The sequence below is a fragment of the Panthera uncia genome, chromosome D4, assembly GCF_023721935.1.
Source record: "Panthera uncia isolate 11264 chromosome D4, Puncia_PCG_1.0, whole genome shotgun sequence".
NCBI lineage: Eukaryota > Metazoa > Chordata > Mammalia > Carnivora > Felidae > Panthera > Panthera uncia.
Window position 1 is genome coordinate 87,043,573 of NC_064807.1, and position 24,442 is coordinate 87,068,014.

Genomic DNA, 24,442 nt, shown 5'->3' on the forward strand with positions numbered 1-24,442 from the left:
TTTACAGACAAGCAAATAGAAGCTGACAGAAATTAAGTAGCTTCCCCAAGGTTACATGATAAATAAGTTGCAGGACTATTTACTCTTACTGCAAGGTGTCTAAGAGTAAAGACCGACTGTGCGACTGTGCGTCTCGAGTCCCATGCCTGTGCGTCGTCGTGAGCTTGCGGAGAGCACAGCAGACAGACAGACAGACAGACAGATGCCCTGCTTCCTACCCAGCTCGATCGGATCCTCACCAGGGACTTCAAAGAAGGGCAAAGCTCCCAGGCTCCCCATAGGCAAGGTTAGAGAGGCTTGAAATGCTCGATTTCATCTAATTACTCACTATCTGCTCTCTCGACCCAAAGAGAGCTTTTAAAAATTACCTTCACTGTGGTTTGCTTTCAAAGCAAGTATCATCTCTTCTGAGACGGCGCAACCAGCAACCAGCACCCAGACCGGCCATCTCTCCAGCTGCCTTCCCAGTGCACTGAGTTGGGGGGCAGCTGCTCTGACACTGGACCGGGGGGACTCTGGCTTGCTGCACGGCCGTCAGACACACACGGGGAGCCCGCTGCACACAGAACTGCACTCTAGGCCAGCGGTTTCCGACGGGGACAGGAGCAGACACTGTTCTCCCTGAGTGGTCTGCTCACCTCGGATTCATGAACCTGAGGGAAAATGATTTGCCCAAGGCGATAAAGCCAGCGGCAGGGCCAAAGTTTCCTGGCGCTGATGCTGTTTTTTCCACTGTTTGGAGTCTGCTCTTGGAGAGCCTGAAATCCAGCTGGTTGAGGAGACAGATGTTGATTATGACATGTTCTGGAGGGAGGAGGGGACCTGAGCAGAGGGGGTTAACCCTGGACTAGAGGCAGGAGTCCCAGTGTCAAGGACAGAAAGAGGCAGGGATAAAGGCAGACATTGTGTCAGGAGGCCTGGAGGCAAAGGGGGTTTGAAGGAAGCCTCGCAGACGGTGATGACCGTGTGGACAGGCTGCTACAAGAACAGGAGAGTCAGCTGACCCGGGAGAAGAGGAAAGACTGTCAGAGGCACTGAGGGTCCAGCTGGGAGTGGAGACGTGAGTTTCTGTCAACAGAAGACCTAATTACACACACCGCCGTGTCCTCAACGGGAGTCTAATAAATACAGCTGTCTAATCTCCACATGGTAAACACGTATACCGCGTAAGACAATCACGGCCCTCGGTCCGTTCTTATAGGAGATAATGATCATTGACAGAAATATCATTCCCTTGCCTAACACGAAAGAGAGGACTTGAGCCTGCAGTCAGCTCTCGGACAGCAACGCTATCAGCAAGGCTGGACAGAGAAGGGGCTCTGCCATCACAGCGACCACAGACATCGGTCTGGGCCCCAACCCTGCCACTTGGCGGCGGTGTGGTCTTGAACAAGTCACGGACCCTCACCGGAGCCGTCTCCCCATCTGTGAAATGAAGATGATCCCACCCACCACACAGAAGTCATGCTTGGCTCACAGGGGCCCGAGTGTGCCCCACCTGTTGTCCACACCTCCCGGCAAGGTGGCTTTAGGCACCTCCCATCGAGAGGTGGGGCCCCTCTCCCTTCTCTGTGAATCCCGACTGGCCTTCGGACTTGCCTCCACCAGTGACAAGAGCTGGTGGTGACGCCGTGCCGGTTCCAACCTGGGCCTCAGCCCCTGCATGCCTCGCTCCTAGGAAACCTGCCAGATGCCAGGTGAGCCGCCCCGCCCGCCAGCCTGCCAGAGGCCCAGACACAAGCCCTCCCGGCAGCTGGCCAGACACACGAGGGACCCCAGCGCACAGTGCCACCTGCAGGACCACAAACTAGACAGATAGCCAGCTGTCGTTTCCAGAGTCACCAAGTGCCGGGGCGGCGTGTCGGGGCCGACCACGTGCGAGAACAGAGCTCGGTAAGCAGCAGGCTTCTCCCCTGTGCGACTCTCCCCTTCAGTCAGACCTTCCTTGCCCACCGGTCTTTCCCACCAGCATCCAATCGTGCCATTCTTCTTCCCTTTTTAAACAAAGCTTTCCCTTGGCCCCACCGCATTCGTCAACTACCGCCGTGCCTTGGCTCCCCCTTGCAGCAAAACCCCTCAGAGAATCGACCACGCTCTGTGTCTCAGTCCTCTCTGCCCGTTCTCTTCTAAGCCCCCTTCACACCCAACAAGGCACCGGAACCTCGTGTCAAGGTTCCCAGGGACCAGCGCAGGCAAGTCCCAGTCCCCGTGTGACCTGGCTGATTTCGCTCCAAGCAGCATGACCCACGCCCCGTGCTCCCTCCTTCCTATCACACTTCCTCCTACCTTACTAGCGGGTCTCTCTCTTCTCCTCGCCCTCCGAGTGCTGGAGCGCTGCAGGCTCCCCAGTCCAGCACCCCCCCCTTCTCTCACTCACTTCCGTGGTAATCTCATCTAGTCTCACAGCTTCAAACACCGTCTTTATGTCAAAGACTCGAGGCCTCGGCTTTCCTGAACTCCAGATCTTACAGCCGACTGCTGAAGGGCCATCTCCCTCGAGATCTCTAAAAGCCATCTCGAACTCAACTCAAACTCCTCTCCAACCGCACGAAACACAGCTCCCAGTGTCCACCCCTACCCCCGACCTGCTCCGCTGGCCCTCCTCCGTTTACAAGGGACAGATGCTCAGACGGTCAGCGAATCCCATGGGCTCTCCCTTCAGGCTCCGTAGAATCACCTCCACGGCCCTACATAATGTGCTACTCCCTGGCCGCACGTCTCATCACTCTCTAGAGTCCACGGTCTACTCCAGCCACCCCTGCCCCATGGTCTTCCTCATCAGGCCTGCGCTCCCTCCCTCTCAGGCCTTCTGCACCAGTGACTCCCGCTGGAGTGCTCCCGCTCAGCGGCAACTTCCACACCTCGCTGCCGAGTGCCCCTCGCTCACCGTCCTCCTCGCTGACGACCACCCCCAGCCTTGGACTTCCTATCCCCCTCCCTGCCTTCTCTATACAATGGATTTCACTTATTTATATATACACTATAAAATACAGAGGGCAGTGAGGTCCTAGTTTTTCATTGGGCATCCCCCCGTGTCCAAAACAGTGCCCGATACAGGTCCCACTCAGTAAATATTTGTTGAGTGAATAAACATCCATCAATCAATGAATGAATGGCTGTAGAAAATGGAGGCTTTTTTAGTACACTGTCCCATTTAACAGTCAAGGAAGGCTATTTAAGGCTTCTGTATTCAACAGTGCCAGGTTCTTCAAACCTCCATCATCTATCTTCTCATTCCCGTAGTGATGGGAAGGACTATTTTTATCAATAAAGCCCTGAATGTGTGTGTGGTGGACTAGAAACCAGAAGGCTCAGCTAAGTAATTCCGATTATAAAGGTGAAGCAGCTAGAAGATGATATTTCAGTCTTCTTCTGGCCTGAAAATTTGCATTTTTTTTTTTTTTTTTTGTAACTGGCGAACGACCTGTTTCAGAGCACCAGAGGCATAATGACGACAGAAGAGAGCACTCAAACCGAAAAAGACCCCACAGACCAGGGGTTGGCAAACTTCTGCCTGTAGCCCCAATCCCGCCAGCCTCCTGGTTGTTGGTGCGGGTTGCTTATTTATAGCCTGCAAGCAAAGAATTTGGTTTTCACACTTTGAAACAGTTTCATTTTAGCTGGTTATGTAAGCACCTACGTGCCTCTTGGCCCTGCAAGGTCTACAAGAGTCGCTATCTGGCCCTTTAAGAAACTGACCCATCCGTGACCTAGATGAGCCTGCTCGGCTGTGGTCCACAGAGTCTCCAGAAACAGCCATCTGGTATTTCAGCATGAAGTGACTTCTGAAATCAAGTGCCCTATAAGCAATTGCCAAAGTGTAATTAGATTTAAAGTGGCCACTGGCCATTGTTATTATCTAAAGCCATGGTGACACCCTCCCCACAGCTGGGAAAGACGTGGTCAAACACGGAAGCGTATTGTGTGCCTGTTCCCAGGGTAAAGCACACCGTAAAGCCAACGGCTAGGGATAGATATTGTTCTAAATTTGGAAATATCTGACGACAAAGTGAAGTTTCCTTCCCTTTTCTTACCCCACCCCAAACAACACCCCACACTTCTCACGAGAAAAACTCCTTCACACTTACGTTTCCATTTCCTACTTCTGATTTTTCACTTTGCAAAAAACTGACTTATGGAAGAGCCCACTATGTATGCAGATCTTCTAGTACCACACCTGGCATAAGGGAAGCCATCAGCATCACTGTAACGTTATATCCCAACCTGTTACTATTATATCGTTACATATGTTACTGCGTTATATTGTACACTGTATATACACGATAGATGCGATATGTAACGTATCACATACACAACATACTGGACACAACAACGTACTGGACACAACATATGCTACAGCTTGTAAATATATAACATAAATACAAAATATGTAATCATGATATACACAATACGCTGTATTGTTTTATATCTTTATTATGCACATTACTACACCACTGGTATATTACTACCCTAGCACAGGAGACCCTAAGCCACAAACTAGCTGCAGGACTTCAGACAAGTCACTTTACTTCTCTAAGCCTCAATTTCTTCATTAGTTAAATTAGGGGATCATTTAGGAATTTTTTTTTTATCATTTTCTTCTAGCTGAAGACATCTGTGACTCCATTAGCATGGTAAATAACCTCTGCTTCGTAAATTTCTTTTCTCCCATCCTGAAGCCTATTTATGGTCACGTCCAGCCGTGGCTTAGAGCCTCGCCAATGAACAGGCATCACCTTCGTCCACTATATTTACCCTAACACCCGAGGCCTGCACCTGTTGACTCAAACCTCCGTGGCAGCACAGTTTGACAGCAACATACCCGTCCGAGTAACAACTGAGCTGGCAGCCCACCACAGGCAAGCAGTTGGGGAAAACGGTTCTCGGAGGTTCGGAGAGAGCCCTACAGAAGCGGAGAGGAGGAGGGGCTGGGTCATTTGTCACGCGGTCTAATGGTAATCATTACACTAACCGTGTTAACAACACTTGTGGGCTCACTCTTTCCCTTTCACATGAGGAAACCGAATTATTTAATACTCACTCCTCCCTGGGAGGCAAAAGACAAAAAGCTGTGATGGTAAACGGCTATCCTTAACACAAAATCTCACGCCTCTTTTCCATGAAACTTAGCACCTGAATGAGATTGAGTCAAGTTCCATGCAAAGGACAATGAGAACACAGAATCTTAAAAACAGATTCTTAAACTGATAATGGGTTTTGAACTCCCATGCCCTTCTCTGAACCCCATGCCATTAGGTAACTCATCACTCTGCATGAGTAAATACAATCTAAGTTTTAGAAAAGAAACAATTCCAAAATGATAATACTCAGTGCTGATGGGCTTGTGGCTAATGGATAAACTGGTGCATCGCTCGTGACAATGTTGACAGATATGTCCCTTAGAGCCTTAAAGCTAATCTCCTACGAGCTTGGTTTGGGAAGTTTACACTGGGACCTCACCTTAAGGAAATCATCCAAAAGAATCACAAATACATATGAATGAAGCTACTTATTGTTGCCTTGCTTATAACAGCAAAAAGGGGAAATAACTGCAATATTCAGCAGCAGGTAAATGATTTAATACGTTACGGAATATTAACATAATGGAATGGTACAGCCATTACAGTAGTTACGAAGACCACACAGAGGCATGAAATAAAAAAATGATTTGCACATGGTTACAACTCTATGAAAACTATGCATGCACGGGCAGCCGCTCTGGAAAAGATTACCAGTCGGAGCTAATACTTCTGCTCTCTTTCAGGCCCTTTAGACGCTCGACATGCACTTTCTTCTTTGCATTTGGTCCATTTTTCCCAATCTTTTCTTTAATAACATAACACCTTTTCCATTAAAGTAAAATGTAATTCCTCTGTCTGCAACCTAAAAATACCACCAACGATAAACACTATGTGCCAGGAGCTGTTGTAAGCACTTTACAGGTATGATTTACAGATGAGAAAACTGAGGTCTCGAAGTTCACTAAGATCACAATAAGCCAAGCAGCATGATGAGGAGCAAGGGTTCGGCCCCGGCATCTAGGCTCCGTAGTCCACACTCCTAGCCACGATGCAGTTATGGAAAAACACCACAACGTGACAGTACTCAGAACAGGAAGATGGACTGTGCTGATTACTTTCATATTCTAGTTCACTTGTGTTGGGTCCCGCAATAACCATTTTCAGAGAAACGCAACGCCACAAAAGCCCCCTGTGCCCCCAGTGCTGAGCACAACGGAAGCCTTCTCTGGACACTGAACACCCAGAGAGCTTGCAGATAGGGACGGCAAGGGCCAGTGCGGGCGGTCGCTGACTCACAGACCTCACAAGCACCTCTGCGATCACCTGACATGTGATCTCTCACACTGAGAGAAGGAAACAGGCAGAATTGGCAAACACACTGCTAGCTGGGGCTGCACAGAGCCAGGCCCATGATCCATATCCGTGGATGTATGATAAGAAGGACTATCATTCATTATGTGCTCACTGCCTGCTAAGGGCTGTAACCCCCTTACGTGAATTACCTCATCTAGTTCTCTCAACGGTCCCTCGAGTAGGTGTTATTATTAATCTCACGTAGAGACCAGGATCGGGCTTGGAAGTGTGAGGTCACGTGGCTGGCCTCCCTCAGCTAGAAGGCACTGAGCCTGGTGGCCTGAACGTAGCACCCAGTGCTTGCCCAAGAGGCCGACACAGGCACCACTGTGGTCCCAAAGCAATGGAAGAAAGGCCAGAAAATGGATGGTGGGAGGTGGGCCGGCTTCTGCTCTGGCCAGAAAATCCATCAGTATAACTGCCTGGCACAAAGGTGTCCCGGGCCTGAGACGCTTCTTCACTACCTAGCTTGGAGTGGCAAGTCTAAACACCGTTGCGGACTGGAATCCAACCAGTTGCCCCTACAGCCCAGGGACCAGGGAGCACGTGGAATCAGCGTCAAGTCCCAGACTCCCTACCTCCACCCCCACCTCAGCCAGCCAATCTCCTTCCCAGCACCGCAAGCACCCCGCTCCTGGTCCCGTCCCATCTCCCCCCCCCCCCTCCCCAGGGAAAGACACTTTTTATAGTCAGGGCTTCCACTGAGGGTGTTAATTTCATTCACTCACACCCAGCTGAGTACAAACATGCAAATCATCAAACATTTTCCATTTACCAGGCTGGTATGGCCCTGAGCTGCTGGGATTTCTGAAGGAGATAACCATTCCATTTGCAATGACTGCTGCAATGTTTAATTCCCAAGGAAACTCGTGCCTGCGTTATACTCCCCAAAGCCAAGACGACCATTGCAAGCAACTCTTCAAATTAATTCTTAAAAAGGAAGAATGAACGAATGAACGAACGAGTCTTCTGACAGGGCAGGATTATAGGCGCATTTTAAAAGTTCAATTTAGCTCTAAATGGAAGGTTTCACCAGCTGTTTTGGTCAACGAATCAGCAACTAAATATTCACTATGATTTGAGTGCTTTTGGTGAAGCAATCTTTTGCACTGTGAACAATCCTCAATAGATTTACTCTGTAAATTCAGAATCGCCGTGGGATAGAGGAAGATGTACCTATTTTCACCCCCGATGTCTCCACTTTAGCAGGAAGGCAAAGAATGAACACCTCCAGGTCCCCGTAACCAGCACACAGGCCAGCATCGGTGGCCACCATTTACTGAGCACCTACTCTGTACCAGGGCCCAGGCTCTGCCTTTCATACCTCCTTTATACCCATGGTAATGCAGCGGCCAGGCAGTGGGAGTTTTGTCACCAAATGCACTCATGGAAGGCATCAAGTGACACCCCTCCACCAGTGTGGGAGACAGAACAAGGGTCCCAACAGAGAGCCTTCAGGGGGTTTACAATCAGATAGTGTATAAACAGATCAATAAAAAAAATACCTGCGGTGAGGGCTGTAAGGAAATAACACGGGAAGGCACCGTCATTTGGAGAAACCGTGGGAGGGAAGGGCAGTGAGGGAATGAGGCCACGTGGGATTACAAAATCCCCTTGTTCAAGGTCAGATGGCAAGCGTGGGGTGCAGCTCTCGCTGGCTGGAACTCTTAGGATCACACCGGAAGCCACTGCCTTATCCTACCTCCCATCGCGTGCGCGTGTGTGTGTGTGTGTGTGTATGGGGGCCTGCTAGAACTCACTATGGGACTGCAAATAACTCACATTTATCAACCACTGCAAGCACCCAGCACTGCAAAAAAAGCAAGCAGTACTGTTTTATCCTTATGTTTGGGGTTCTGAGAGCCATTAGAAAAACAAGAATAAGACAGGGTATAATGCTGGTCCCCTCAAAGGCTGTGCGCTGCACACTGTTTAAAATCCTTAGAGAGACGTCTCTCTGCCAGGTGTAAAATGCTCTTTAGGGGGACAGCTGGCAGAGGGGGTAAGATTTGTGTTTCTTGCACTAATATCCTGTCACTTGATTTTTCAACTTTCCAGGCGTACAACCTGGAAACAGAAATGTAAATGATCTAAAGGGCAGATAGTGATTCCCTTTAAATTTGCTTTCAGAATGTACTCTGAGCTCGACCTTCCTAATCACAAATGTCTGGCTCCGGTTGAAGTCTGTATTCCCGGGAGCCCCTGCCACGGCTGGGCCACAGACAGGCTGGAGAAGTCAGGGGCAGCCTAGGCTGTCTGTACCAAACGCACACAAACACGCGTTCCCCGTTCCCTTGCCCCCAAAGCAGACACGGACACCATCCTGCGCTGCCGTGGAGCCTGGAGTCCCCAGTCATCCACCGAGACTTCACAGCCACGGTGAGCGTGGACCGCGGAAAATGCACGCAGATCAGGGTCACAGTGGTGCCTGGGACTCACTCGATCCAGTTCGAAAATCCCGTTTTCCGAAACGGGATTCCGAAAATCCCCAAAACATCAACAACCTTTAAAGACAAAGACGAGCAACGGTGAAGGACTGCCCCCCACCCTTGCTCCTGTGGGTCCTTGGCAGGGCGCGGCCGGACTCTGGATCAGGGAGAGGCACTGCTCTCCCTGGTCTAAGCTGCACAGACAAACGCACCCGACACTGGCAAAGACGTGCTCCTGGCCAGCAGGGTCCGGGCAGACAGAAACCGGGGCAGGGAGCGGCTGTTCCTGTCCGCCCAGCCGGCCGCGGGCCCCGCAGTGCCCGCCAGCACCGCGCCCCCACACCCCTCTCATGGAAACTACCGGACACAAACACACAAACTGCAAAATGCAACACAGGCGGGGAACCCAGCTGCTTCCAGTGGAAATTTTAAGAAGTCTTAACTCTTCTACATCTTTCTAAGGAAAACCAGAGACTATCTGAAAACAAATACGTTAAATTCCCGTTATAAAAGCTGTGCCTCTGAGTTAACGGATTTTTATGACGATTTTCTTGTTGGCAGCCAGAGATACCAGCCCTGACACGTGGCCCTGAGCAAGAGCGGGGGATCCCGACCCACCTCAGTGAATACTCGCGACCGCTAAGATTCGTGCTACGGAAGGGTACCGCGCTACGGTGTAACCAGCAACCGTCTTTTCAACGGTTCCCCCACAATGAGTAAAAATCCATTAACAAGAGTACAGCAAACCTCACCTGTCCATTACTTGGATTCTAACACGTGTTACACTTGTCCTACTTTGCTTCCAGGTATGTACACATGCACTCATTCACCTGCGCCATTTTGGAGTAAAATTATAGGCCACGAAACTCTGCCCCTAAGTACTTTAGTATGACTATCCCAAAAAGGACTTTCTCCTACGTGACTCCTTACCACTATTACACATAATGAAGCTAGCAACAGTCCCCAGATGCCATCTACTACCCAGCTCATATTCAAGTTTCCTGAGCTGTCCCCCAAATGTCTTTTATCACCGTTTTGTTCAGACCCAGACCCGATCAAAGGCCACGAGGGAGGACTCCTTTCACAGTAACATGCTGGACACAGAATGAGTGGTATAAAGCCAGAGAGGCTGGAACTTGACATTACATTAGCAGCCTACCCAGTCTTCCCTTTTAAAAAGAAAAATAAATAACCCATAACCTGACCACGGAAGACAACTACTGTCAACCTTTCTGTGTATTTTCTCCCGGGTTGTATTTTCTGCATAAACACATACCCACGGATACAGCTGCAATCACACAGTCTTGCTGCTGGTCAAATGTTACCTCCATTTTTTTGCGGAGTGGGGTTGTAAAAGAGCCACGACCCGAAGTCCTGGGGGCCAGCGGCTGGTCTGAGGGGTTGATCACAGTGAAAACAGCAGTCAGATGCGCTGGAGGACCAAGGTGCCCGGGGCCACGGTTCAAAGGGCCCCCAGTCCCAAGTGCTCTGTGGCAGTGCCTGTGGCCCACGGACCTCCTCCTCCTTAAAGTGGACACTGACACAGGGCCCTTGAAAGGCACAGAGCAGGCGTGAGCAGGCGTGAGCAGACGTGGGGTGTCTGGGACGGGCAAGCATGAGGTTTCTTATGGAAAGTACTTTGGAGTCTATGGGAGAAAAATGTTATATATTCAAAAGCTGTTAACATTCTCTCACCAAACCGTTCCAAAAGATTCAAACTCCCGGATATCAACATTTTTATCCGGCGTATCTTTTAAAGCTTAAAATTTTCAATCAGCACACCTGCTGCATGGAACACAAACCTCAAGGTGAGCTACGTTCTCGGCCGAGTTGTGACGTCATATTGACATACGAATCGTTTTATTCCTTAGGACGGTTAATTTTCTTTAGACTGGACTATGCTGCACTGAGTGCTTTTTAGTGTGGAAGGTGTTTCCCAAGCAGTTTCAGCTCTGGTTCTGAGCCAAAATATCCCAATGAAGGCTGCCTCCTTCCTCCTGGAGACGAGGCCCAGGGCCTCCTTACCTTGTTTCCAGGGGCACAGACGGCTTCGTTTCCGGGGCTTCTGTTTTTCAGCAGCATTGCCCATTCTAAAGCCAGGGGCTCAGAGGGTTCTCCCAAGCCCAGGTGTCTTCGCTGAGCAGCGATTGAGGACCAAGGCACTGGCTGAAAGGGGCTTCATCTCTCAGACATCCCAATCACCCAGCAGCGAGCCCTGGCACACTCTTGCAGGAAAAACCTGATTTCTGCTCTGAGAGGTCTTTGCCTCCCGCCTTTCAAACTCCCTTCACTCCCAGGGAGGAAACCAGAAGGAAAGGCTTGTTATCGCCCTACCGGCGGGTCCCGTAACCGGTCGGTCTATATTAGGAAGCTCTTCCACGGCCTTCCTTTGACGCTCTATTACTCATCGGCACGGTAGCGGCCTCAGAGTGAACTGTATTTCCAAACACTTTCCACGCTGCCTTTTCCTGGGGGAGGAGTGGGCAATCAGGTGACCAAGAAGCTGAAAGTCAGAAATGGACCGAGTTTGGGTGCGCCATCAGAAACATTTTCCAGGCTGAGCTTTCATGGGTTATTCCTAACGACAGGCCATTTTCTTTATCTTCCCCTATGCCCAGAAAGTTGACATTTGAATCATTAGGGGAGGTCATGATTCCTTGAGAAGCAGCTGGACCACAGGGTCCTCATTTCAAAGTTGTTCTCTCAAGCAAATTTCTAGTTCATTTGTAAGGCTCATCAGTAAGTCAACTGTTTCTAACTTGGGACGCATTTTCTTATGAATGTGGCCAGTGACCCACCTCTGGTCCGCACATTAGGGAGGCAATACGGGACTCTAACAGATGAGCTGAATGGACAACGCATTGCTACCAGAAACAGAGCATTCACCTCCCGGCCAATACGATGTGGCTCCTTGTTTCACACAAATGCTTCAGGGATGCCGTGGACGCGTGTACCATATGATCAGACTCTATGTGACCACATGTTCAGTATTGAGGCATTACTACGGCAGCCCAAATCACTCACAGAAGGGCAGGGCCCACCCAGCTCCTCCCCTGCACTACAGATGGGGGGGGGGGGATCAGGGCCACCATCTGGTGAGAGAGCGGAGTTCCATCTGTATCCTTGCCTAGGAAATCCCACTACCCATTTCCTCACGACTGGAGGAGGAAGGAGGGCAGTGGGAAGGTGCTGGCCCAGGAGGACAGCGGGCCTGGTTTGAATCTCTGTGAGCACTTTCAGCTGGGCAACTTGGGGACAGGAACCTAACCTCTCTGGTCCTGAGTTTTTCACTTATGTAAAATGTGTACAATTATGCCACCTACTTCATAGGGCAGCGAAAAGGTTAAATATGATGTTGAAAAAGTGCCTGGCACATAGCAGACACTCTTGAAGGATAGTTGTTTTTATTATTTTATTAAAGTCTGTAAACATCCAGCTTCAGATAGATTAAAGAAAACGTATTTACCTGCACAAGGGTTTTTTTTTGTTTTTTTGTTTTTTGTTTTCCCCCCACATCAGAGGAGACGTGTTGCAACATTCTGGTAGACAACTCATTTCTTTGGCGCAAATAAAATTTCACCTATGATGTTTGAACTATCAGAGTAACACCTTAGAACGTGGAAAGTGACCTAAAGCAGGGAGGTAATGTTGTGGCTGCCGAGGTTCTGAAGCATCTTACAGAGAACCCTCCCCTCCACACAAGGCGCTGCTGGATTTCCTGCAGGGCATGAACACTCCTGGAGGGAAATTAAGAGGCAAATCACGGGGAAAGGCAAGTGACGCCTGTAATGCGCACATTCACCTCCCCCAAGAGGCCCGGAGACGGAGGCAGGTGCCCGGCAGCTGACGCGAGGCTTTGTGCGTGGACTTTGTCTGCTCGGAGGAAAGTCTGATGTTGGTCACTTCCCCCCTGGAGAAAAATACAACAATATGAGGAAGCACCAGGCACTGTGGGAAGGCTCCAAGTGGGAGCTGCAGCTCAGCCCAGAACATAAACAAAGGGGAAGGACCAGCCTGGAGGTCAGGCTCAGCGGGGCACTGAGGCAGAAAGTCTGGGAGCCAGTCTTCTGGGCCCTCTAGGCCCTGCTTTGAAGTGACTTCCCTGCCCAGCCCCAGAGGAAATCAGCCAAGGCAAAAAACAAACAAAAAACAAACAAACAAAAAAAAACCCAACACATCTTGTGCAGAGTGTCACAGGAAGCACAGAGCACAGATTGCTATTTTCTTCTGACACGCTCGCACAGTCACACGTCAATCACAGAATGTGCGGTCGGAGGCACCCCAGGGGTTCACCTAATAAATACCAACACGGAGCTTAGGGAGAGTCAGATAACATGTGCTGAGACGTTCAGGGTAAGGGAAGTACGTCTAGCAGGGCAACCTAATCTAATCTCAGAGGTCAGGGAAGGGTGACACTCAGAGGGTGAGCAGGAATTGACCAAACAAAGGGGTGAACAGCACTTTGTGCAGGGGCAGCGTGTGCAAAGGCCCTGTTGAAGGTGGAGGTACGTAAATGGGGGGACGTAAAGGGGAAGTCAGCTGGGAAGGGCCTTACAGGTACAGCGCTTGGTCTCGTGGGCTTCAGGGGGTTCCTGAAGTGTTGGCCAAACCGTGGGTGTTCATTTTGGGAGAAGGAAAGTCCACGGCTGTTATCGAAGTCTCAAAGAGCTCCAAAGGTTAAGATTCACATCCCTCTCATTCCAAAATGAGGAAAATGAGATCCACAGAGAGAAAGACGTTTCCTCAAGCTTCCACAGCCAGAGAACCCAAGTCACAGACTCCCAGTCTGGTGTTTTTCCACATCCAGCCAGTTGCCTTATTTCTGGCAGGGGTGTATCAACAACAACAAAGTACTAATCCTCACTGAATATATTGATACTGTATCCAAAACAAGGCTGCTTTGTTTCAATCCAGGCAGGCCTAAAAGGGACACTCTACAGAAATGAACCCTAAAGTAAAGCCCGCCACTCCATCTTTCCTGGGGTCTAACCTAACCTGCAAACCACGAGGGGTCAGAACCTCAGATTCCAAGGCATCCCCGTGAGCCAGCTTCTGGGTTCTGAGGACCTCCACCGGGCCTGCTAGTTCTCTCGACAAGGGCAGCCACAGCAGGCCCCTCTCCGCTAACCAGCACCCGGCCTTCTGAAGAAGCTGTTCATTTGTTCTTTTCAAAGTCAGGACTGGGCCAGGAATTAAATGTAGCCCAAGGGACACGAAGGGGAGAGAGCCCACACCCCTAAATGTATAATTCCACTTGGAACTGAGACTGAGACTACTTTTTTAAAAGTGAACAGAAATTAATTTTCTCCTCTGCCGCTTACTTCATGATATTTGGAATACTTGGGAAAAGTGTAAATATGCGTGGAGAACACTTCTTAAAATATTGAGGCTTCCCGGGATACCTACAGGAGGAATTCTCAAGTGCCCGGACTGGCATTCAAGGCCCTGCAGAGTCTGGTCCCCAAGTTACCTTTCCCACCTTTCTCTCCCACATGCCCCATGCTGGGGCCTAGCAACTTTGGCCAAATGCTCAACACCATGCCCAAACCCACGCCTGCTTACCGGCACAGTACCCTACCCCCCTTCCTCTCCGGCTACACAAAAGAAACCTAACAGTCAACGCCCAGCAGACGGTCAATGGGCAACCGTAAAGGGGTCCCACAATCTCTGCTCTGCTTGGACCACAGCGGTGTCAGAAGAGGGACAGGTGCCCACATCTTCCACCAGCTCTCCAGGCCTTCGGGATCGGTCGCCTCCTGCCCCTTACAGCTCCTGACTTGCAAGGACAGAGGCCCCCAGCCCGACAAGCAGCTGGCTCACTGTGGCCTCTACGCTGAGTGGGAGGGGCTCGGGAGGGCCACCAGGGCTATCTGCTTGTGCCCTCCGAGCTCTCCGAGAAGCACACCCCTCTCCAATAAGAGGCCGAGTCTGTACCCAATATGTGCCTCTCGTTGCTCAGTCCACGAAAATCGGTGGGCCTCAGCTGTGTGCCAGGAGCCCTCCTGGGCTCTGGTGAAATAGCGGCTGACAGGAGCTTACCTCCCGACGAGGGAAAAGACCACGGAAAAGCAGCAAAAGGGCCACGTTAGAAGAAGGGAAACGAAAAGGCTGGGCTGAGGGGACCGTGGAGGGAGAGTGACGGGAAAGGTGGAGTGGCCCCCGAGTGCCATGCAAACCGGACCTGGAGGAGTCAGGGCACAAACACACGCAAGAGCTTTGGTTCCCCGGCCCTTGGCATCGCCGGGCTTCCCGTCAGGACCGCACGACGGCCCAGATGCTGGCTCCACTTCTCCGATGAGAAAACCCACTTACGAGGAGGAGGCGTGAGCAACTTTCCAAGGTTCGTAACCAGCAAATGACGGACGCGGCTTCTGACCCGGGCTCTCGGGAGGCGCACCCCACGCCGCTCCAGGCAGACGGAACAGCCAGAGCAAAGGCCCTGAGGCAGGAGTGCACCTGGCATGTTCCAAGAACACTTGAAGGAAAAGCTCGAAAGCCTGCTCGGGGGCCAGAGCACAGGGCGCCACAGGCCACGGCAAGGACTCTGGGCTGACCTCACACTGTGACAGGAAGCTATCTGACAATCGTGAACAGGCCTGATTCGATCTAATGAATGCCGATCAGACGATCGTGAGGCAAGGGTGGAAACCAAAAAGCCAGTTAGGAAGGAGGGGGCCTCGGCAGTCCAGGGAGAGACGGTGGTGGCCCGGAACAAGTGCCAGGGAGGAGGGGATACATCAAAAAGCAAGCCCCAGAGGACTTACGGATACGTCAGGCGTGGCTTGGGGGAGGAGTCAGGGCTGAGCCTGAACGCTTAGATCAAAAACGGCATTATTTCCTGCCGTGGGCACCCTGGGAGGAGCCGGTGAGGCGGTGGGTGAGGCGGAGAACCATGAGCTCTGGTCTGTGCACGTCACACGAGCACCCCTGCCAGACGTCCGGGCAGAGAGCAAGTGGGCAGCCTGTAGTTCAGGGTGAGTTTGGGGCTGGAAACATACACATGGGAATGACCGGTATCTGCGTGGCGTTTAGAGACACGGGCCTGAGATCGCCTGGGAAGAAAGCAGAGGACTCAGCCCCGGGACTTTCCAAAACTGAGAGTCTGGAAAAGAGGATCCCAAGAAAGGAGGGCTGAGAGGGACATGCCTTCATGCTGCTGGGACATGTCCACGTGAAGACAATTCAGGAGCAGCTTGTAGACATTTACCACGATGCGTTTAAAGTCCTAAAGTGAATGCTGGGTGACTTTGAACGTAGCTTAAAGTGTAGCATTTGGTCTTCAAGTTCCAGATGTGCAGTTTAAAGACGCCTTGCTGACGACGACTAATGTGTCAACCTAATTAATTAGCTAATCTTCCGAGGCACAGGATACATTTAGCGTGAGAGTCATCCAAGGTTCTCCACAACTGCCAATCTTCTGGCCGTCCTGTCAGCGCTAATTAGACCACCGCGGACGAGAGCACAGAGTGCCGGGGAAGCGGTGTCCACACGGTCATTCTCGGGCTGCTCACTCCTGCTTGTGGTACCAGAATCATCTTCGCTCTGTGAGGCCTTTGACACTTACTCATTTTCTAAGGGTCTCGGCACCGAGCACTGGCTTCGACCCGGCTCTCCCACGTGGCAACTGCACGAGTCACGTGAACCTTTCCAGGCCTCCCTTTCCCCATCTGTAGGCTGAGGCCACCACCCCCTCCCTGCAGTGCTGCCGAGATGATTAAACATATGCACACAGCACGGCTCCCAGCATCGATGCGCAGAAGTCCCGTCCCACAGCCTTACGACTACACTATCCTAAGGGCGGCGCTTGGGGTCAGATTCCTAGGACCCTTCCGTCCGCTCCACACTTAACTCTAAGCAGTGGTTCCAGAGGGTGTCCCCTGCTCAGCCACCCCAGCAGCAGCAGCAGCAGCATCACGGGGCCACTCGCGAGAAATGCCAACGCTCAGCCCAACTCCAGATCTAGTGAATCAGGTACCGGGGGTTGGAGCCCAGCATCTCCGTGTGCTAAAATCCAAGACCAACCACAGAAGGTGGGCAGGATGTGGGGCTACCTACAGGTCCTCAGGACAGGGACCACCCGGCCCCAGAAGACCCTGCCATCACTACCTGCTAATGAAACAGGCTGCAAGTTACCAACTTATCATAAATACAGAGTGTCCTGTCTTTCTAAATGTTCTCCTTAAACATCAGGTATATCACTTAAATAAAAATGAAATTTTAGGGGTGCCCAGGTGGCTCAGTTGGTTAAACACCTGACTCTTGGTTTCAGCTCAGGTCATGATCTCACGGTTCGTAGGTCTGAGCCCCACAGGGGGCTCTGCACTCACAGCGTGGAGACTGCTTGGGATTGTCTCTCTCCCCCTCCCCCACTCCTGGGCGTACCCTCTCAAAAGAAATAAACTTAAAAAAATACTGTTTAAAAATGAAACTGTATAAAAATTCAATCTTCCCATACACACTTCTATAGCAACACAGGAAACAAAATCTCCATCCACCTTCACCTAGACCCGTGTTGCCATATAATTATTTTCCCAACTTCCTCTGTAAGACTTGACACAAACACTAACATCCTTTCTATCCGTTCCGAAGAATATGAATTTAAGATCTGGTTAACCTGATTGTGATCATAAGGAAAACCCGTTCTGATCGTTGTATGTGCATGTTTATTGTTTTTTTAAACCAGACTGTCCCAGATTTTGATGCTTCCATGAGTTGAGTGACTAGAACATACGGAGAGGCAGGTGCCCACAGGGAGAATGGGACTCAGATCAACTCGCTGACCCTCCCGCAGCTTCTGTGGGCTCGATCCTGCATTGGAACAGACCCTATCTTGAAACAGTTCTCTCGCTGCAAACCAAGACCCTCTCCAGCACAAATGTGGAACCCAGCAGTTGTAAATGACGCCTCCCTCGGTGTTTTCCCATCCAAACTAGGACATTTTTGAGAGTGCCAGGGAGGATGCTATTAATAACTACGCCAGGACAGCAGGTGTAAGCCGGGATGCGCGCTCATCACCCCATCTGTCACAGTCTACGTGAGCACAGTGATCCGCAAAGTAATTTTCCTCTGGTGTCCAGACACCTAACTGCGAGACGAGAACAGGACTCCATTTGTTAAGCTCCAGAGTCTGACTCTTCAACGGCTAGGTGCTGCTCGCAGAGGCTGAACCAGTTGCCTTGAGCTCTGTGAGAGCAGGGGCCGGGGCTTCTGTTCCGCCACGTCCCCAGCATCTGGTGCCATGAACTGTAGACGCTACGTGCTCAAGAAGCCAGCTAAAAGAATGAATCAATGCTTCACATTGTATTTCCCTGAACCGGAGATGTATATTTCTTCACAATTTAACTTTTGAAATCAGGGGTGTTCTTTTTTTTTTTTTAATTTTTTTTTTAACGTTTATTTATTTATTTTTGGGACAGAGAGACACAGAGCATGAACGGGGGAGGGCAGAGAGAGAGGGAGACAGAATCGGAAGCAGGCTCCAGGCTCCGAGCCATCAGCCCAGAGCCCGACGGGGGGCTCGAACTCACGGACCGCGAGATCGTGACCTGAGCCGAAGTTGGACGCTTCACCGACTGAGCCACCCAGGCGCCCCCGGGGTGTTCTTTTATAATCTACGTTGCTAATGTATTTTCTTTGTTTCCTGAGAAGCGTTATTAAACCGACAACATGCCTTACGTGTGTTGGTGCCGTATTACCAAAACAATACAGCGACGGCCTGTGATCCCGGACTCACAGAGATGGGTCAGTGATACTCACGGGACCAGAGACCCTATCGTGGCAATCTCAAGGAGGCAGCTCCCCAATGGAGGCACCATTCCATCTAACAGAGTCTGCCTGGCCTTAAAATTCTCGGGAACAGCCGCGATCTTGCTTCTCCATAGATCATCCTCCCCTCCCCGCCAGGTCAGTGATACCTTCTCATGAATGGGGCCAATAGCCTGGAATCCTGCCAAACGGTGGAGTAAATGCCATCTGTGTTCTCAACTCAGAGAGTGAGTGCCAACAACGGTATCCAGGCAGTCTCGGATGGAAGCCACGGGGGAGCGCGAGAGTCTTTATCAAGCGCTGACGTGCGCTAAGCACTGACCCTGTGCCAGTCCACAACACCCACCGGGCTCTGGCCCCCGCTGCACTTCCGCTGGCCACCCATGGACTCATCTGTTCAGGCAGACAGAGGTGGGCACCAAAGGCTGCCAGAGGGCAGCCCTGGACAGCACCCTCTCTCTGTGAGGGTCCTTGCAGGAGCCCAGCACAGCTGAGCAGCTCAGGTCCAAGGCGACAAGATCCACATTGGGTGGGTACAGGATCCACCCTGGCTTAAAAGCCTCCTGCCCCACAGGAACCACCATCTCATAATCACGCAGGTTTCCTCGGGGGACACGCCCAGTTAGAGTCGTCACCGCGTGAAGTCCCAAGCATGGTTGTCCCACCAGGTGCTTACAGACTACGTCTGGTTCCTCCCAGCTCAGATGAATTAATGAAATGAGAAGCCATTTTTGCCATAAGCACTGCTGCCCAGTAACACAGTTGTCTTGTCCCATGATTATTTCAATGTTTTAATACAACTCGCAAAGACATTTAAGGTTAAACAATGATTAAGTACTGACAAACATGCTAACTGTAGGTAAGTCTTTATGAGTTGTGGTAAATACACGTAACGTAAAATTTAGCACCTTAGCCATTTTTAAGTGCACAGTTCGGTGGTAACAAGCACATTCATCCCGTCACATATATGACTACCATCCAGCCACACAACTCCTTTGGCCTTAACAAGGCGTCGTTAACCAGTAACCACCCGTCCTCCCCTCCCCCAGCCCCTGCAACCACTATCCTACTTACTTCCTGTCTCTACGATTTCGACCACTCTTAGGTACCCCGTGCTAGCGGGATCCTACAGTATTTGCCCTTTTGCGACCGGCATATTTCACCTGGCCATCATGTCCTCAAGGTTCATCCACGATGAAGCCCGTGTTAGAATTTCCTTCCTTTTCAGGCGGGATAACGTTCCGTTGTGTGTACGACCACGTTTTGTTGATCTCCTCGTCCATCGGTGGACACTTGGGTTGCTCCCACCTCTGGGCTCCTGTGAACAACGCTGCTATGAAGCTGGGTGTACAAATGTCTTCCCGAGAGCCTGCTTTTATTTCCTCACACTCAGAAGCAGAATTGCTGGGTCAGATGGTAATTCTATTTTTAAGTTTTGGAGGAACCGCCATGCTGTTTTCCATAGCAACTGTGGCATCTTACGTGCCCACTAGCAGTGCACGATGGTTCCAGTTTCTTTCTTTTAGTGTGCAAACCCCAGTGAAGAGTGGAGCAGTGCCGAGGGACAGGGAAGCACAAGAGGGCATGATCACGTTGTCCACCACAAAGATCCGCTCCTTAACCCCTCGGACCTTCTGGGAAGTGGCAGGTACTGTGTCTTTGGACTGACGCCCTGCGGATGAAAGGGAAAGCAGGGGTCCACTGGTTCTCATCTGCGCTGGTCAAAGTCTGCCTCAAAGAGGTGGGGTCCCCGGCACTTCCGGGCTGCGCACGCCAAGCAGATTTCTACAGCATCCCACACTGCAGCATTAAGGAGAAGCCCCGAAGAGGTGCTGGGCGACACCTATGAGCAGCTGGTTGAAGCCTGTGCAGAACTGATCTGGGCAGCAATGGCTGGACTGAATACAACAGGTGAGCCTGAGAGAATCTGGAGCTGAGCACAGAGATGTCGACGTAAACTCTGTTCTGGGAAACGAGGAACCGCTCAGATGGCTGACCGACCTCAATGACTGCCCCACCCCACACCCCCCCCCCCCCCCGGGATGGAGTCACCAGGTTCCTGGGGGCAAGTGGGTCCCTACTTTCCCTCCATCTAGTCTCAGGGCCTTTCCCTGTCCATGTGGTCTCCGTATGTCATCTCTGTCACTACTGTGCCGCATGAGGGCAAAAACTAGAGTGCTAGGGCGCCTTGGACCCGAGGCTGGTCTCCACCAGCCCCAGACCCAGGGTCAGAGATCCGCCTCCAGAGCTGTGCGTATGAAAGGATGCCGGCCCGCAACAACTGTTCCAATTTCTACACATCCTCACCAACACTTGTCATTTTCCGTTTTTTGTTTTTTGAAAGCAGCCATTTTAGTGGGTGTGACGTTGCATCTGTGGTTTTGATTTGCATTTCCCTAATTTCCCTAATAACGGATGGTGTTGAGCACCTTTTCATGTGCTTATTGGCCATTTGTGATCTTCTCTGGAGACGGCTACTCAAATTTTTTAATTGGGCTGCTTGATTTTTGTTGGTCAAATGCCATCCCTATCTATTTCCAGGAAACAGACCCAGTTAACCAAGATAAAATTCTACGCAGATAAACACTGACGATATTCACACAATGGAACACAACTCAGCTACAAAAAGGAATGAACTGCTGGTAAGAACAACTGCATGAATCTCAAAGGCACTACACTGAGTAAAAGAAGCCATTTTCCGAAAGTTACATGTTACATGATATTCTGGAAAAGGCAAAACTACAGGGATGGAAAACAGACCCATGGCTGCTAGGAGTCAGGGACGGGGGAAGGAACTGGCCACAAAGAGGCAGCAAGTCTCAATCCTGACTGTGGCAGAGGCTACACAAGTCTAGAGATGAGTCACAGCTCAAGACAACGAACGGTATACCCCAAAGAAGGTCAATTTTACTGCATGTAAATTAAAAGAGTTTTCATGCAGAAGGCAAAAGGGTTTCTCCTTTTACCCACATTGACATTATGCTTAAGCAGCTTACAAGCATCATTTGGTAGAACCCTCACCAAACTCCAGGAATATACAATGGTTAACAGTCATTTGAACCCAGGTGTGACTAAAGTGGGAGAAACTAAGTCCTGATTATTTCAGATACATGAGATTCCATTCAAGCGTTCCGAGACGTGGAGTGTTTGCTAATTATTATTTATCCTACAGTAGCAGCAATTTAGAGGGGTAAAACCATGTCCACACATAAATGCATCTTTCTCGCTGGGGACAGGGTCTACTGAGCTTCTGTCAAATCCTTAATAGGACTTACGACCTTAAACAACTCAGGAATCACCCCTCCAGTCCCAAGGTTCGGGGAGGGATCGTGGCCTGCCCCAGAGGCACAGCAGGTCTGTGGCACTTCCAGACACTCAGGCCAGTGAGTGTCCCTCTCCATCGACCAAAGATGTCACTGTTCGAAGCATTCCTAGCGACAGCCACTCACATGTTCCCCGCGGTGATTTTAGTGCACACGATTTCTTCACCGGTAGGAGCATTTCACCTACCAAGCTGGGACCAGGGCACTTTGGGCTCCCTGCAACACAGGGCCGAAATGTGGTCCAGGTCCCTAACCCAATTCCTATCTTGGTCACATATAAAAACTGTATTTATTCTATAACCTTGAACGTTTAGGGTAATTAAGAGACACGGTTCCCAGTGAACAGAAAAAACAACGACAGAGCATGCAGAAAAGCATGCTTTTGATCTCTGCCTTTGGTTTTCGGATGAGCTCAGAGAATTACTATTTGTAAGGCACTCTTGACAAGCTGAGGCAGGAGCCCAAATTAGTGTGGTTATGCTAATTAAGTGAGAGGTTCTGTAGCTCCAGGACCCAATGATTAAAGAAAGTGAAAAGAACTGACTGGGCTTTGGTCTCTGTGCAAACAGCCCTGTGTTCTGAGCGAGCTTGCACTGACAAACCTCTAAGACTAGACACACACACACACACACACACATCGCAGAAGCCCAGGACAGCACGGGTTAAGGGAGACTCAGAACAATACATCAGCACCTCTGAATTTATCCTAACTGTGAAAACTCATCAAGGAGGAAAAATAAAGGGTACGAAATCACCTGCTTGTGGCACTCAAGGCAATTTGTAAGCTACTTGCCCAAGAGGACCCTGCACGGCTGGCGGTAATGCTGCTGTCACAAGACAAAAGCACCAACTGCGATCAGTTCTCCTTCAGAGCTGAACAGAGATGGTTTAATGAGTCCAGAGAGTCACCCCTGCAAGGAGAGACTGAGGTGCTGTCTCTGGGGACGAAGCAAAAATACACCTGCAGGCAATCAGCCTGCTCCGGCTGTGGGATAAGCTGCCACCCAGGAGGACAGGCCTACTCCTTCTGCACAGACGTAGGAGACGATATCATCAGGCCTTTCCTCAATCTCCCTGCATGTGCGGGGGCCACCTGCAGCTGAAATGAAACGTCATCTATCCTTCCTATAAATGATCTTTCTGGAGGTTTATCACTTAGTTATACAAACCTATTCTCTGGAACTCAGCTTTCTCAAATTCAGGGGGAAAAAAGGTGGGGGAGAGACCCTGAGCAGAGTGGGACATTCGGGGAGAACAAAAGCTAATGCTCACGAGCACTTCTGTGTCAAGACTCTGTTAATATGCTCCAGGTACGTCATCTCATTTAACCCTCCCTGGAGGCCATAAGCAGGCGTGGTTATGATCCTCCCGATTTTACAGATAAGGACCGAGGCTTACACAGGCACGGTGACTCGCCCAACATCCCATGCCACCGTACGGGGGGGGGGGGGGGGGGGGGGGGGGGGGGGGGGGTGGGGGAGCTGGAGTCAAGCCCACGGCCATCGGACTCAGAAGCCCAAGCCTCCGTCACTGTTCCCCACGGAGTCCATCCTGCCTTTCTGCAGACGGGGAGCCCGAGGGCTCAGAGGCGTGCTGACGGTGCTTCCATGCAGACCCAGGGCCCACGAGGCAGGTCTCCCGACCTCCAGCCCCAGGCCCAGGCTGCTCCTAACGTGAACGAGTGTCAAGAAAGTATGAAAGCCTAAGTCAAAAGTCCCCTGCACATACACAGCACAGGCGGGGGCCAGACTGTCAACTCCCTAAAGGCACAGATGGCCTCTAATCTTCCCAGCACCCTCCACCGCCCTGGCAGACCACTGGCACTCAGCGCGCACTCGGCCATCGATGCAAAGATGGCTGGACGGACGGGTGGGCGGAGAGCTGTTTTAACCAAGGGCCTCTTCCCGCCATTCACGTCCAAAGCAGATTCCCCTACGATATTTTTAGCAAATGTACTTTTTAAGTCACCTCTGAGAAACCAGATGCTGCTTTGAAAACCTGAAGACAGATGCAGAAACACCTTCCCCATCCCCTGAGAGGCTGGAAAGCCCCAGGGGACTCCAGACAAAAGACAATGTGGGCGGCTCCAGGCCAGCCTCCCGGTGGCACCAGACCCCAGATCCAGACTCTCAGAGGGGCCAGGGAACACATGCATTGGAGGAGGGGAGGGGAAGCAACAAAAAACACCCAGGGTCCCCAGCTGGCTCTGCCTCTCACTCGGCACATGACCTCAGCAAGCCACTTCTTGTCTTACTGCCTCCCTTTCCTCAGCAACTGTCAAATGGGCACAATACCTGCCATTTCACTCTCGTTATAAGAAGAGAACTCATGAAATCGCACACGTATCTAAAGGTGAAGCTCCTAGCACGGTACCTGACTACAGGAAGTACCCAGCAACTGTTAACTGCTGTTCTCTTCAACTGGGAAAAACGCTGTATGACTCCAATACCTTACGATAATCAAAGAACAAAACCCAAAACAACAGCAAAAAAGAAACACAAAACCCACGTCTAGTGAAGTGTTTTGAAAGCTATGAGGAATTACGTAAGTT

At 50.8% G+C, this 24,442-nt stretch overlaps 1 protein-coding gene across 5 annotated transcripts in view; it reads right to left on the reverse strand.

The window, feature by feature from the left end:
* The window catches only part of RAPGEF1 (Rap guanine nucleotide exchange factor 1), a 120,915-nt gene extending 97,576 nt beyond the window's left edge, over positions 1-23,339 (reverse strand). For 2 of the 5 annotated variants that reach the window (XM_049638200.1, XM_049638194.1), the window contains exon 1: positions 10,829-23,337. In XM_049638200.1, coding sequence (XP_049494157.1) covers positions 10,829-10,892 — 64 coding nt within the window. In that variant the 5' untranslated portion in view covers positions 10,893-23,337. Of the gene's footprint in view, positions 1-368; positions 6,968-10,828 lie in introns of those variants that run through there. The other 3 variants (XM_049638201.1, XM_049638198.1, XM_049638197.1) reach the window with 3 other exon arrangements.
* Positions 23,340-24,442: the final 1,103 nt, after the last annotated feature.